Below are 16255 nucleotides of genomic sequence, written 5' to 3' on the forward strand. Positions count from 1 at the left end.
TGCGCCCAGAAAACCCGGGAGCATGGTGGAGGATCTACCGCAGGCCAGGCTTAGGGCCCACACACGGGTCTTCAAAGAACAACTTCGTTGACTTTCATTTTTTATCAGTTTGGTGGGGGGAGATCTTTACCCGGGTAGCTATGAATTTTGTGTGGATTTTTACATAGTTGTGCTTTGTGTAAATTTGCAGTTTCCCAGTTTCTCTCATTTGATCACATCAGTGCTGTATGAGTTTAATGCTTAGATTAAAAACCCATGGTGTGTGCTACTGAGAGTAGGCTGCTGGGGTTAATTTGGTCTCATTTAGAGAGAATTTAAAGTCAGTTTTAGTAGAATCTTGCTTTTATTTGAAAAACCAAATTCCTAAAGTTAAGAGCATAAAATGCAAACCACAACTTTAAACCAGTACAGTAGAGCTAATTTTTGGCTTTAGCATTTCTGGGAATTGGGAGGTTTTCTTCTTTGGTTAGTGTAACTTTGTGAGGAAGGGGCAGGGTACCAACCAATTCAGTGGAAATTCGAGCTTCCTTGAAAACTCACATCAGGTGGTTCTGAAAACATTCCACCGGGAGTGAGACGCACTCGCAGGTGCAACAGTAAATACCTTCCCAAAGCCGTGCCCATGGGTCTCACTGGGAAAGTTCGCTCTTCCCAGACAGGCCACCGTGGGTTGTCTTTAAATAGGGCCTGAGGGCTGGGAGGAGGGGAGGGCCCAGCATCGGCTGAGCCATTAGCGTCCTGTCTGTGGCTGCCCTTTGGGCGTGTTGTAGGAGCCAGGCCTCACCAGGGCAGCCCTGTGACACTCGCCTGTGTGCGCATCTCTGAGTCCTGGAGGAGAAGCCTGGGACCTGAGGTTGCTACGACCTCCCTGTGCAGCACTGGGCTTTTGACTCTCTAGTAACCCCATGGAGGGGGTGGCTGCTGAGGTCTGGGGGCTGCTCTCATTGGCCAATTCCTCGCACTCAACACTGGTTCTGATGGGTCAGGGGTGCCTGTGTGCAAGGAAGCTGGTGGCCGACGTGACTTGGACCCACTGTGTTTAAGGAACAGCCTCAGGCGTGTCCTGTTGCACAGCTTACAACTTTCTGCCTCTTTGCTCCCTTTTACACGTGGGCCAGTAGAGACGCTCACCCCGGCTGATCTGTGACATACAGACTAACGCGTGGAGGCCTCGGGCAGGCCTGCCCTGGGCGCCCGGAGCAGAGGGGCCCGGTTTGGGGTCTGAGCAGAGGGAGGAGGACCTCAGGTGTAGTTTGAAAACTGGGTCAGTAGGAGCCATTTCAGTGTAGTTATGATGAAAATCACAGCTCAGGTGAGTGGGTGTGTCACAGACCAAGGCCTTTGTGGAGAAGAGCCGACCAGAGCAGCCATGTGCTGCGTCCAGCTCACTGTGTGGACAGAGCAGTGACAGGTGTGGACAGAGCAGCTTCCATGCCAGCCCCTTGCTCCCCGCTCGCATGTTCCTGGGCAGCACCTCACCCCTGCCCCCCAAAGTCCTTAACCCGTAGGCTCAGTCCAGATTTGGGTAGAGAGGGTTGGTCACTGGGACTGAGGATAGTGTGATGCTCCCTGTCAAGAACGTCTGACGCCCAGAAATTACCTTTTGGTGAGATTTGCTAAGAGCAGCTCAGGAAAGGATCCGACTCCTCGCCGTCCTCAGGGCTGCGCTGGGCAGCGGCAGGCGGCAGGGAGAGCAGCAGTCTCGGGCTGCTAGTGGCAGAGCTGGAGAGGGTGTGGGTGCTGAGACCTCTGCTGGGCAAGGACTGAACTGCAGCCTGTTAATTAGGTGACTGCATTTCCTTGTCTATTTAGGTAAATAATTGGAGGCCGGTGGAGCTCCCTGCATGTAGTTTGAGTGCATTAAGCAGACTTAGTCCCTAGACAGGCCGGGCAGGAAGCCCAGGTTTATCCCAAGACTGGAACTGACGGCAACACTGGCCGTGGAGTGAGCACCGTGACACAGACTGCACGGGGGCAGCTGCCACGAAATGCTAACGTCACCAACAAAGGGACCTTTGCCTTGTGTAGAACTTGGAAGGTGATCTGCCCTCGTAGGTGATCAGTTCTAAACAGAAGTTACTGGGGCAGTCGTTTCTGGTTTTGCTTAAAGGGTTAACTCTTAGGATGCTTGCCTGCAGCCCTGTCCATGTGCAGTGAGTGTTTAATGATTACTGATATTTAAGGACTATGAATCAGTTTAAACACACCGGCCCTTCAGAGGTGTGATCCGTAACATGGCAGTTTCCGCGGTGTGTTCACTCTCTTCATTCTCTCTGTAGCTTTATCTTCAGGCCAGGATGAGGGCCGACTGGGCGAGGCTCCTGCGGCCCACGCTGCAGTTCGGCCTCGTGGCCACGTCCATTTACGTGGGCCTTTCTCGTGTCTCTGACTACAAGCATCACTGGAGCGACGTGCTGACAGGCCTCATCCAGGGAGCTGTGGTCGCAGTGCTGGTGGTAAGTACACTGGGCAGAGCCCACACCTGGGTGCTGATGGACACTTGGATACGTAGGTAGAAAAACGTCCCCTCGAGGAAACTGCAGGGGCCGAGAATGAGGCCTGTCCTGGGTTCCAGGTCAGAGCCCAGGGCAGCCAAGTCACGTCAGGGCAGACGGCTGATGGACACCAGGTTACTCTCCACGGAAGTGACCAAAAGCCCACCACGTGTTTTCATGGTGAAAGGCTCTGACTACAAGCTGTTTCCTTTTTGGTAATGAACTGACTTTAAGTGCCAGCAGCATGGGGCTGTTTGCCCAGAACATAAAAAGTGCCTCTCAATTTGGAAGTCCCCCTAACAAACATTCCTGTTAGCCACTGATTTTTGTGCCCTCGGTCTGCACCCATGACACACGCCCTTTTATTTAGTGTTGCAAACTGCTGACTGTAACTAATCTTCCTACAGGTCGTGTACGTATCCGATTTCTTCAAGGAGAGAAATTCTCCTTTTAAAGAAAGGAAGGAGGAGGATTCTCACACGACTCTGCACGAAACGCCCACAGCGGGGAACCACTTGCGGAGCAACCACCAGCCATGAGGGCCGAGTGCCCAGGTGGAGCCGGCGGCTTGCCGAGGGAGGAGGTGCCACCTGAGGGCAAGGGTGGTCTCGGTCGGGTGCACCGCTCTGAGGACTCTGCTGCTATCCCGACGCTCACTTTACCTGTGTGTATATACTCACGTAACAACAGCTGTCTAATGGCTCCGAGTTCATGAAAAAGTTCAAGCCTTTCACTAAAACAACGCCTCACCTGTACATTTTTATTAAAATGTAATGCTTATGTACACATGCGTATGTAATATGCTTGATTTAAATAGAACACGGGTTACACGTTTGAGGACGACTGTTGTGAGATGGGCGAACCAAGCGACACTCGTGAGCATCTGTGGTCAGGCGGGAGGCGGGCAGGCGCGCCCCCGTTCCTGTAGCTCCTCACTACAGGTACAGGCTGGCAGCAAACACAATGTCTCTCTTGATTTTGGTGATTCCTGAGAGATAAGAAAACACGGCTGTGTAAACCTGGACGACCATAAAGAACGTAGCTCCCTCTCCTGGGGAGGTAGAGGCAGCACGAACTCCAGGATAAGTCAGTGAGACAGCAGCCTGCACAGCACCAACCTCGCTGGTCTGAGCAATACGGGAGCGTTCACACCACCGGGGGGGGGGGGGGGGGGGGCAGCTTGGAAACCAGACCCCTGGTCTGATGCCTCAACTCCAATGTTACCTGTGCATGTGTGTGCATGTGTGTGTGTGTGTGTGGTGAGGGGGGTGTAGGGATGTCTAAAAATATATATTTTTAAATTATTTGGGGAAGGATTAAACTGTCAAATGAGATGACCCAAAGGCATGCATTTTCAACCTGAAGACACTGCATTTTCAATTACTGTGTGAAATGCTTTCTGGACCGAGGCAGGACAATGGTAGATTTTATTATTTACAAAGCTCCTCTGACTAGACTTGAACCCGGCGTGATGAGACAGGTCTGCCTCCCTCGGTGCACAACATAAGCCAGTGTCTGTAGACAGCTCAGGACACGAGTTGGCGGCAGAAGTCGCTGGAGTCTTGGATGTTTGGGCTCGGTCCACATGTGGCCACTTACAAGCCTCTCTGCCCCGTCACCACCACCTGGCTCTAGCCATCCTGGGACCTGGACTTCCTGCCACCTTCTACTCTACAGACGCCCGTGAAGAGCAGTGAGGACTGCCTGGTGGGACCTGCCATCATCTTCAAGGAAGCCGAGGGCCGGGCCACACGGTCATTTCTCTCCCTCCATCCCCTGCTCTTCTCCTCGCCCACTGGGCTCCAGCACACAGGCCTCTGCCGTCACGTGTGCCAAGCACAGGTGAAGGGCCTAACAGTTGCCTGAGCAGGCGCCTGCGCTGTCTCACCCATCCCCCAATCCACAAGGTCTCTGTTTTTCCTGTTTTTCTGGACCTGCTTATGGTCTGTCTCCTGTGCTGGAACATGAGCTCCAACAGGCAGGAGTGTGTCCCCAGTGGTGGCACACAGGAGGTGCAGCGCGTGCGTGCGTGTGTGCGTGTGTGTGTACATAACATGATCTTAAAAACTTGCCCCAGACACTGAAGTTTTACTTAAACGCCACTAGAGGGCCCTCAGGGCCACCCAGTGGAGACCAGATGACTGTGCTGCCCGACTGACTGAGCAGACTGGACAGGAGGGACACTGACCTTCCGCAAACTTGTTCTCTAGCTCCGTGTTCCCAATGGCCTTCGCCGCCTGGCACATCTGTCGGAGCAGCTCTTCCAGGCGCCTCATGCAGCGAATGATGCTGCCTGGACAGAGAGGGAACATGGCTGGTAAGATGGGGAGAGACAGGACGGCTGGGACAGACGATGGGCTAACGGGACGTCTGGGACTGCCGAGCAGCAGGTGACAGCTACACAGGTGCCGGGCTGCCTGTGAATCCAGGTGCGAGGAAGGGAGCAGAGATGGAGGTCCCTTCCCATCCTTACTAATGGCAGAGTCGTGGGTTTAGCATCAAGGGTTAACCCTGTTCCTACAGAGCTCAGGGAACGCAGGCCTGGGCGCAGGCCAGCGACGGCACAACCTGGGTCTACGGGAATCAAGGGCTGTGGGCAGGGGCGGGGACATGAGAAACGCCTGACAGACTGCAGCCGTGAGGATCCCAAGGAGGCACCGGGACAGCACCCTGTGGGAATGCAGCGGGTTTTCAAGCAGGGGTGATGGGGTCCAGCCTCATTTGAGAGGTGCAACTGTTCCTCCTCGACGCATCGGGGCTTCCTCACGGCGTCCTCAAGGGGATGAGCAGCCTCTGCCCACTGGCTTGACCCTGAGGCAAGTGCTTTTGTCAAAGCTGCTGCTGTGAGCAGTCACTGTGAGACGTGAGCACGGCGGCCTGGCTCCTCTCTAAGAGCCACCTGCCTGACGGAAGACTCGGGACTTCATGAACATCCGTCCTCTGGCAGGCTGCTGTGGACTCGGCTGGAACCGGACAGTCCAACACGGATCCAGGTCCTGTGACGCACCCACTGCGCCCTGCCCATCACCTTCAGCAGAGGTAACTCATCGAGCAAAAGGGCATCTGAGCTGACACAGCCGCCTCCCTGATGGCCAGCACAAAGCAGCCAGTGCCGGTGCCAGTGCCGGCAGAGGCCTCCTGCAGGACATCGGGACCCAAGGAAACACTGCACAGGGCTGGGCCAGAGCAAGGAGACAAGGATGTCGTTTCAGGATGAGATGGGTCACAGAGACGACTCCCAGTACGAGGTCACCTCGACAGACAGGACAGTGCATCTCTAGGAAGAGGGTGCTCACCTACTTACGACCGGGTTTGAAGGCGTGAGCGGAGGCACCAGGAGTGAGGGGAGAGACGAGATGGAGACCTGGGTTCTAGTCTGGATCCTGCCACTCAGTATTTCAGCAACCCAGGCCCCTGCTCTCTCCGACTTCCCTTTCTCATTTGTAAGATAATTACAATCGAACTCGGAGCCCGTGCCTTTTTGCCCTCCCTACTCTCCTTCCGTGGTTCTTGGAGAAAACCTACAGCCCTCCATCCCAGCCGACTTCCCCGACACAACTGTTATTCAGCTCCCAGCAGACAAGGTGACCAGAGGAGTCAGTCACAAAAATGGCAGCCGGAACAGAGAAACAAATGACATGAAATCCAACCAACCAAGCACCAGGGTCGAGGGTGGCACCTCCCTCCCGCTGCCCACACAATCTCCCTATAACCAGAGGGCTTTCTTGTGTCACAGGAGAGCCAGGTAACTGGCGATGACGGTGACTCTTGGGCAGAGTGTGTTCTGAGAAAAGGGTGGCAGCCAACATTGTGTGCACCTATTGTGGCGGGTCTGCAGGCGGCAGTTTAGGTAGATTCTCTCGCTTGACTTTACTCCAGGAGACAAGCCCTGCTCTTACCCTCACTGGACAAAGAGGGAAGGAGAAAAGTTACACCCTAACCTGACCACAGAAACAACTGGCAGACACTCAGTTTTCTACAATGTACTGTTCTATAGATGTCAATTTATAATTAAACTCAGTGTACATGTTTAAAATGACTGTGAGAAAAATGTATTTTGTGGTTTTTAGGCCTCAGAGGCACACACTCTGTAGAGATCATCATTGCCAGGCAATGCCCAAGGAGCTCTGTTAATGGGCTTCAAGATGTAGGAGGTAGTAAAAACTGGCGAGGAGGTCCCAGCAGTCAGACAGGGTCTATTCTGTGAACCTGGCAATCAGGTGGTCACTGGTGACTCATGTGATTTTACGGGAGCAGGAACGAAAGGCATGGCACTGAGGATGGTCCTTTGTCCACGACTCTGGTCATTGTACACAGATGACCTCTGTGTCATCACTGAGAACCTCAGTGTGTTCCAAAGTTCATCCCATTTTAGCACCATCAGCAGCTCATTCCTTTTTCTAGCTGAGCACCGTCCCACTGAATGGACGTTCCACAGTTTAACTATTCATCCCTGATGGACATTTGGGTGCACGTGCCTGAAGGGCAATTCTGCAGACATGAGGCTCATCTGTTCTTGAACAAACACTCTCACCGAGGATGGAAAGCAACATGTCCCCCTGAGCAGCATTTCTCCCTCCTACTTCCCAGCACCCCCCCCAGTGGCTCCCACAGGTCACGTGCTGGCTCCAACTCAACACTCCCTCCTGCATGAGTTCAGTGGGTCTGACCTGAGGTTAGCCCCACAAATGTATTTTCCTGCAAGCACTTAACACAAGGCACCAGCCTCGGCCGAGCCCTTTCTGGAGGGCAGAGGCTCACTGTTCACACTGTGCCCAGGGTCTCAGTAATTCACCAAATGAGTATCAGGTACTTATTCCTAAGTCATTTAGTACTGACTGTGCCTAAGTTTAAACAGAAATGACCTGTACTAATAAAATACTACTCTATACTTTTTAGCGAAAGTATTCCTAAGAACAAGTCCACTGGAAAATCCCTAATCACCTGGGTGTGCCCGGCCTAGGGTGAAACCACGCAGGATGCAAGGCGTCCGAGAACACTGTGGTGGGCAGAGGGTGGGAACGTGCTCTCTAGTCGCTCAGAAAACCCACCTCGAGCAAGACAGTAAACAGTTTCGAGTAACGATTGTCCCAGGAGCTTTCCCGATGACGTGGGTGCAAAGCAAGCCCTTTGTGTGGGGTGAGGGGTACAGTAGTGGTTTTTGTAGACAGCAATAAACAGTAATGGCTGCTGTCCAGGTTGCAATGGATCCGCTGACAAGCCACAGGCTCTAGCAGCACAAATACTTAAGTTGCCTTCAAATCCAGTTCGATGGAAATAGGAAACAACTACATTCTACCAGTTTTTTCAGGGTTATAACCGAAGAAATATTTATGTGACGTCTTTAAAATTCCTCAAATGAATCCCAGTTTACGACACCCCACACATGGTGTTCAACATCATGATGTTAACTAGTCCTAGCTAATGCTCAAAAAATACTTAACTACCTCTGAGCTCAGGACATGAAACCATCAGACCCTTTTCACATAAGAAAATAAGGATCTAATGTCTAAGCGCAGCACATTAAAAGCCCCAACACGGCCACTTCCCGCCTGTGAAAATACACGCTGTCCTGTGGGCTGGGGCTCTGATCACCGTGCTCTCCAATCACAAAGACGTACAATTACGAGGGGAGGAGCGAAGGGCTATTCTGCAATGGAGAACCATGGCAAAAAGGGGGACACAGTACATTGAAAAAAGGAAATACTACCCTAAGTAACTCAAGGTTGTCAGCATTTTTTTGCTGTTTAATCACTCAGTTTAAGAGTTGATATACAGCCTATTCCAACTTCAGGAAAACTTCAGTTGAACAGTGGCACCCAGACCAGAAAACAAGAAAGATGTCCTCATGTTAGACCAGATTTCAAACTTCTAGATTTCTCAAGCAAACTGTGATGCAGAAACAGCCTCAAGGACTTCAGGAAAGCGAGCGTCCTGTGGAAAAGGCCAGCTCAGCTCACAGGTGGGAGAGCTGCAAACTATCTTCAATCTGAGCAGTTTCAGATTTACCTTCCGGACTGTGATAACTTCCCCATTTACGTACAAGGAACACACACAATCCACAAAAACAACTTCACAGGCCTCTAGATCCCAGGTCTGCTGCCCCTTGATTTTTCTTAAAACAAAACTCTCCCTCATGAACCACTATTGTCACTGTTTGACTTCTTGGAAAAGCATGTTTTATATAAACAGGAGCTGTTACACTACCAGATTTGGAATGACTAAGACACGAAGGCATCAGTTTCCTTGTCTTAACCTGAAGCAGGCGATGGACTCCGCACCTCGGACACGCACAGGCTGCCACACGCCTGCCATGCTTCCCTCCCCTCACCCCCTCAGATGCAGCCCCCACCATGAATCGCACTGCAGGCCTCCCCACCCTTCCTACAAGCTCTCACTTCCAGTGGACAGCGATGGTACAGACAGGTTTAGATTTAAGAAGTCCCTAGAGGATCCCAGACTCCAGAACAAGGTTACTATGGTGCTGTGTGACTTGTAGTGAGCGATGGAGGCCAGGTTCACGTGCAGTGCCATCCCGTAGGACACCTCCACGACCTTGGTCTAGTCACTTTCTAAAACCTCAATGTCCTGTGCAAAGTGGAAACAGCAAGCCCCTCCCCCAAGCTGCTTTGGTGACTGGATCTAAATTATCTCAGGTGCTACTGGCACAGGGCCTGACAAGCAGTGGATAAGCAATGACTGTCCCAGTCACAGGGGACAGCACTCAGAGGAAGATTCGGGGACCGTGTTACTAACCAGCCATTTAATGAAGGCTTGGAAGTAAACCTCAGGGAAGAGAGTCACATGACACACCGTGACACAACAGTAACACGGCAACTGACACTTGAAATCTGTGGGCTCATTTCAATGTTAATGCACCGGAGCAAAGCTCATCGTTAAAAGTTTTAATATTCTGTTGCAGATGGTTAACCAACAAATCATAAAATCATTCATAGATAAATGTCATCTACAGGGGTTGGCAAAAGTAGGGTTACAGCTGTGAGCACACGAAACTATTTTTGCATTAATATTGTATTTTCCGTATAGATTAACTGTAAACCTACTTTCGCCAACTCCTGTATTAGTCTTTTAATAATCAGTTAAAAAGCATATAATATTCATCAATCTTGTTTATCTTTTCAAAGACCCAGCTCTTAGTTTCACTGATCTTTTGTATTGTTTTTTTAGTCTCGATGTCATTTATTGCTGCTCTAATCTTTATTATTTCCTTCCTTCTACGTACTCTGGGCTTTTTTTGTTGTTTTCTTTCTTGATCTCTTTGGTAACCCATCATTGTTTAAAAACATGCTTTTCAGCCTCCATGTGTTTGAATGTGTTTTAGTGTTTTTATTGTAGTTGATTTCTAATTTCATGCCACTGTGGTCCAAGAAGATGCTTGATATGATTTCTATCTTCTTGAACTTAGAGAGACTTGTTTTGTGTCCTAACATGTGGTCTAACTTTGAGACTGATGAACCTTTAGCCAGACTCATCAAGAAACAAGGAGAGAGGACCCAAATAAACAAAATCAGAAACGAAAGAGGTGAAGTAGCAACTGACCCAACAGAAATACAAAGGACCGTAAGAAAATACTATGAACAACCATATGCGACCCAGCTGGAAAACCTGGATGAAATGGATAAATTCTTAGAAAAAGACAACTTTCCAAAACTCCATCAGGAAGAGTCACAAAGTCTAAACAGGCCGATAACTGCTGATGAAGTTGAAGCAGTAATCAAAGGGCTCCCAGCACACAAAATCTATGGCCCGGACGGCTTCACAGGGGAGTTTTACCAGACATTCAAAGAATTAACACCTATCCTCCTCAAACTATTCCAAAAAATCCAAGAGGAAGGAACACTTCCATGCTCTTTTTACGAGGCCAGCATTAGCCTAATTCCAAAGCCAGATAAAGACACTACAAAGAAAGAGAATTACAGGCCAATATCCCTGATGCACACAGTGGCTAAAATCCTCAACAAAATACTAGCAAATAGGATCTAGCAGTACATTTAAAAGCATATAATACTAAGTGTACTAAAAATAAAATCTTTCTCCAAATAGCTATAAATAGTACAATATTTTAAATATTCTTATAATGATCTGTATGAACTCCAAGCTCATTTATTTTCATTTTTAAGACAGTTCAATGTAAGTGTCTAATATGTAAGTATAATTCCGCACAATGAACATCTACCTAAGCCACTCTGCCTGCAACAAACACAACCCTTACAAGCCTGGTCGCCTGCACTGTGCTTACTCTCTTGCTTCCTGTAATTCACTTATAATAATTACTCCTTATATATTCCCTTTGCTTTATTTTCTTATTTAAAGCTTCTCTTCAGCTGAGCAGCACTTATGTTTCAGTCTCTTAAGAGCCTGCTCATGAGTCTGATTCTCACAGGATTAACAGTCTGACAGAAGCAACGCCTGTTATGTAACACGCGCAGGGACAGCATTTTCATCCACCGTTTGTCAAGGGAATCACACAGCAAGCCATTAAGTTATTAGCTCGAGAACAAACACAGAAAGTAAATGCAAACATGACTTACCAGGTTGTCTGTTTGTCCTGATGGCAGAGACTCCGCACAGGATTGCAAACAACTAGAACAGTTTCCTAAGGAATCTATGACGAGCGGACCACACTTATGACATAACACAGAGGGTTTGTGTAGAATGTTTGTGATCTACACAGGCAGTGCATTCCGGGGGGGGCGAATAGCCCTTAAGCAGTAAGCCCTCAGGATGATGAGGTTCTGACCCTCATCAAATACATCTAGGCCTCAGCTGTGTTTCAGCTCCAGGCCCAGGAAAGCAATAAAACCAGGAAAGCAGCAAAACCAAAAAAGCAGTGAAACCAGACAACTGACACCCCAGCTGCCCTCAGGACCAGCTGCACTGACTAATGAATGACCCCTTGCCCTGGTACTGACCAATCAGGAGAGACAACGACCCTAAAGGACACACCTGGAAAACTGATGGATATTCTATTCAGATCCTGCCCTGGGACCACCCCTAAAATCCTCATCTTTAAGCCTTTAGGAGAGAGGACCCAGGCCCTCTGGGGTCTTCCTCCCCTCTCCCTTACCTTTTCCCTTCTCTCCGCTAAGCTCCAAGGGCCCTTCTTTTGCTGTAACTTATTACCTGAGCCCATTCCTTCTACCACTCACTTCTACCTCTGTGACTTTATAAAAAAAACTTTTTCTTATTAAAAACAAACAAACGTCACCCTAGGTACATATGTACCTGCATCAGGAAGGAGTGTATGTAACACAGAACTGAAGCATACCTTCGAAGACATCTGTCATTTTGCAGATGTGGGCAAAGGTTGCCCCAGTTGCCCAGGTGTGCACGACGTCCATGAGGTGGGGCTTGAACGAGCTGAGGTAAGTTTCCTCATCAATTTCCAACTTGGCTTCAGCTGAAACTTTTGCAATTCGTTTAGCACATTCCTTTGAAGATAAAAGACATACTTAAAATTTACTCACAATCTCCCACATCCCCTTCTCTTTATCTGCAGAATCCAGCGCCCCACCGGGCCCCTCCCTTCCTAGGTAAGAGGCCTGCACTGTGGATGTCCCACTTCTAAGCAGCCGGTGCCCTTTCTGCTGCTAAGTGAACAAATAGTACAGTTTCCCACTACACTGAAGTGACTAAGAAAAATATACCAAGATCATGATTTTCACCAACTTCTACCTTTTCTACAAAAACAGAAACTCCTGGAGCATTTGAGATTTTGGGCTCAAATAAACTTTTATAAAAATCCCCAAAATCAGCCTGGCCGGGCGTGGCTCAGGGGTTGAGCATCAACCTAGGATCCAGGTGATCGGGGTTCGATTCCTGGTCAGGGCACATGCCTGGGGTTGCGGGCCTGATCCCCAGTTGGGGGCATGCAGAGGGCAGCCGATCAGTGACTCTCTCATCATTGATGTTTCTGTCTCTCTCCCTCCCTCTCCTTTCCTCTCTCTGAAATCAATAAAGATACATTTAAAAAAAGGAAAAAAAATTCCAAAAAACAAAAATAAACAAAAAACACCAAAACCCAGAAACTTATTATTCAAGAGTAGCATTTAACCAATCTCTGTTTCATTAACAAAACAAAAACAGTAATAAAACAGATTTAGAGAAACATAAATCCTACAGCAAAATAATGCTTTCCCCCCAACAGTGCTTCAGAAAATGTAAATCTGAATTTTCTCCTCCCATAATGAGAAATTTAGGTTCACTCTTTTCTCCTTGGTAATAAAAGGTCAAAACCACCTACAGCTACAGAGATTCCCATGGCTCTGGAAGTTTAACTTTCTGAGTAACAGTGAGGATGGCTAACTGCTCCACTGAGGGGCCTTTTCCTATGAATCCCTTTTCATTCCTCTCGTGCAATGTCTTCAAGTTCATCTTCCCTATCTGTGTAATATCGAAAAGGTAGACAAAAATCAATTCACCCTAAGAAAACAGACACAAATTCATTACCATAAGCTACTGTGACTTTGAGAAGCCAGAGATAAATAATTCCTTAGGATACAAGAGATTTTAAAACCTTGTTGTAAACTAGAATGGAAAATAAACAAAAAGATCGGCTAAGTCCCAGTCCATCAAGACACCATTTGCAATCGGAGGAAAACAGAGCAGGTACCGAGCTGCTGGTGCAGCCCATTGACATAATGTGATGCCAGCCTGCCCTCCCAGCAGCTCATGCCATGAATTCTACTGCTGAGAAAGACTGTTTAATTATTAAGAACCACAGTGACGCTATGACATGCTACAAATAGCATTAAGTGATGTGACGAACATCAAGTGACATCTTTAACCCCAAAGGAAGCTGTCTCTGTTGAATGATAAATACTATTAGAATGACAAAATTGTCTATTTTACAATATGTTATTCATAAAATAGGAAGTTCAGAAAAAATCTTACCTGCATCTGACGAAGTGGTCCTGCTAACTGCTCTGTTAACTTGGGCATCTCACTAGACTGTAGAGGAAAAGGAAGGTCTGATGTGAAAACCCAAAACAAAACAAGCAAAGCTCTATGACACCCATTAATATCACACTGTGGACCTTGGGCCTTAGCATTTATTTTATAATCATCTCTCGGTGTATGAAAGCAAATGAGCACTCCTCCCTCCTAAACCATAACCCTCTCTCTCTGCGAGGACACCCACTGCCGCACGTACAGAGAGCTCAACGCTCAACTTGTAACCACAGATGGAATAGAGGGAGGGCAAATACTGTGAACACGCACAGCAGTTTAGTTACATCAAACTTATTATGAACTGTTTTATCACAGTTTGATTTTGAAACAGTTTTGGCTTCTAGGCAACTCAATCTGTGGAAACTGAAAATTTGGGATAAAAAACATTAAAAACATGCCCTCAATTTTCACTTTACCGGATATTTCTAGCTCTCTAACAAAGTGTAAGAGAGTTAAAATTTTATCTGAGTTTGTGTTAACACTGCCTTTCCACTAGTGAAAAGTCTGTCAACCTCTCATTTACAAAAACCAGAGTTTTGGGTTTATTACTAACTACTCAAATGAACTTGGACAAGCTGCTCAAATTCTGTGTTGGTTTCTTACCCTGTCAGAGAGAAAAGGTCAGGTCCTGGAACCTACAGGCTTGTGATCAGAATAAAGATATTATTTGTGAAAAGATTTTGACAAAGATAGACTTACTATATAAAAACAAAATTACTACAAGAATGTGATAAAGGACTTAAAATAATAACAGGTAAATTTTTAAAACAGCAATTATAGGTTAGTTGCAATTTTAAGCAGCAGTATTTACAAAGCCTTGGTTTTGATTTGATTCATGCGTGCGTGTGTGTGTGTGTGTATGTGTGTATATGATAAGTCATGACCAGGGTGTGTGTATGTATGTAAAGTAAGTTATGACCTGTGTATGTTTATATACATAATAAATAGTGTGTGCACGTGTGTATACATACATATAATAAATCATGACCTAGGTTCTATGCTGTTCTTGTTAAAATAAGAAAGCAGGAATGACGAAAGAACACAATGGCCACAGTGAATCAGGATAGCAGTGTAATAGCGAGGGCAGGACTGCTAAATGTCTTTGATGTTATGTCCACTCAAGGTCAGCAGCTCCCATGGGTGTCCTCCCCTTGGGTGTCCCTGTACGTAGAAGGCACTGGCCCTCCCATAAGTGATTAAGTGAGGTCTCACCAATGCTCTCCACCAGGTCTGTGCAGTTTTCCTCCTTATCTCTCCTTTAAGCCTCAATTCCAATTTCACTCTGATTGGTGAGGCCTTTTCTGATCCCCTTATTTAAAACAGCAACCTCCCCCAACCTCGAAATCTCTGCCTGCCTCCTCTGCTTTTATGTGTCTCCAAAACCCTCATCCAGGTGCTCCCTGTTTCTGTATTGTTACCTTCATCCACTAGCATCTAAGTACCATGATAGGAAACATTTTTGCTCTCTCTCGAGCCTAGACCTGTGCATTGTACACAGTGGGTGCTTAGTAAATATTGTTATAAAGACTGTACACTATCTTTAAATTACGTCTAATGGCATAAAAAATGTGGGGCCCAGCTTTAGAAAGAACACATCTTGAAACAGAAGTTTGTGTACTGAGCAAACTACACTGTATCTCTTTCCACAATTCCCTCTTTGTAGATAGAGAACACTGTGACTCTAGCACAAGGCTTCATCCTGACACTGAAAGGAACCCGCACAAGAACTGAGGGCACCACAGAGACCAGCGTGACCTCAGACCAATGTTCACCCCACAGAGGAGCATCTGCCCACTGCTGCAGAGCTGGGGTCTGGCTAAGACCAGCTCCTCCGCTGAGGCGACTCACTGGCCTCTGGGAAGACAGGACTCATGGTGCCACAGTAAGGAAGAGCACCTTCCTTGAACACTCTAAACTCAGGTCTATGCAAAACATTCTTAACAGTCATCTCAGAAATCAGTGAATAAAATCTGAACCTAAATCTCTTCACAGGTGCATGCGAGCACCCTCAGGAGTGGACAGTTTCTGGACCACTGTGCTGTCTGCTTGCACTGCCCCTAGGGCTGCAATCTAACCCTAATCGGGAGCTGAGAGGAAAGTGCCACCTACTTTAACAGGTAACGTATCTGATCTGCCTAATAAATAAGGAAACAGTTAAACTGAGAAACCATCCGTCTCACGAGTTACTTAGAAGTTGAGCTGTGTACATGGTAAAGGCCCTCTAAAACTTAAACAGCTACATTAAAATTATCTCCAGAAGGCAAATGTCTTATTCTGTCCATTTCATCACAACGCATAAACTTTAAAACATGAAATGTGAAACATGAAGTTGACCTTTCTAATTAGAACAGGTCATGTGGTTTGGGGATGAGTGCAAGTGGTCTCGTGGACAATTCCGTGCTGATCCAGGGGTGAGGTGAGGTCTGGGCAGAGTGGTGCCTGCCTAAGAGACCTTGCCCACAGCAGCAGGAGCTGAAGGAGCAGCTTACCAGTGACTCCCCAGCACTGGGGGGCGGGGCAGGAACCCAACCTCAGGCACCCACTGTTTTCACTAGATCTGCCTGACGTTACTCTCTCTCACCCTTTTCTGTCCAGGACGGTCCTCCTAGGCAGACCTTTGAACAAGGCATCGGGTTACAGAATACATTCAAAACTTGGTATCTGTTTAATGAGGATTATCCAAAAATAAAATCCCACGTCACTCTCCTTCCTGATATGCATTTAATTACCTCACTCACTATATTTGTTAAAGTTGTCCTGGTTTCTAACCCGCAGCACCCACAGTATGT

General features: G+C 47.7%; 2 protein-coding genes across 4 annotated transcripts in view; one reads left to right on the forward strand and one right to left on the reverse strand.

Moving 5' to 3' along the window:
- Positions 1-3279, forward strand: part of PLPP1 (phospholipid phosphatase 1) — a 50191-nt gene extending 46912 nt beyond the window's left edge. For both annotated transcript variants that reach the window (XM_087815251.1, XM_087815252.1), the window contains exons 5-6: positions 2280-2456; positions 2903-3279. In XM_087815251.1, the coding sequence (XP_087671377.1) occupies positions 2280-2456; positions 2903-3034 (309 nt within the window). In that variant the 3' untranslated portion in view covers positions 3035-3279. The remainder of the gene's footprint in view (positions 1-2279; positions 2457-2902) is intronic.
- Positions 3224-16255, reverse strand: part of MTREX (Mtr4 exosome RNA helicase) — a 55570-nt gene continuing 42538 nt past the window's right edge. Inside the window, exons 24-27 of one of the 2 annotated variants that reach the window (XM_087815250.1) lie at positions 13410-13466; positions 11785-11947; positions 4684-4788; positions 3224-3483 (exon numbers count right to left, since the gene is read on the reverse strand). In XM_087815250.1, coding sequence (XP_087671376.1) covers positions 3431-3483; positions 4684-4788; positions 11785-11947; positions 13410-13466 — 378 coding nt within the window. In that variant the 3' untranslated portion in view covers positions 3224-3430. Of the gene's footprint in view, positions 3484-4562; positions 4789-11784; positions 11948-13409; positions 13467-16255 lie in introns of those variants that run through there. The other variant, XM_087815249.1, reaches the window with a different exon arrangement.

This window comes from Miniopterus natalensis, chromosome 3 (genome assembly GCF_054644295.1).
Source record: "Miniopterus natalensis isolate mMinNat1 chromosome 3, mMinNat1.hap1, whole genome shotgun sequence".
Lineage (NCBI taxonomy): Eukaryota > Metazoa > Chordata > Mammalia > Chiroptera > Miniopteridae > Miniopterus > Miniopterus natalensis.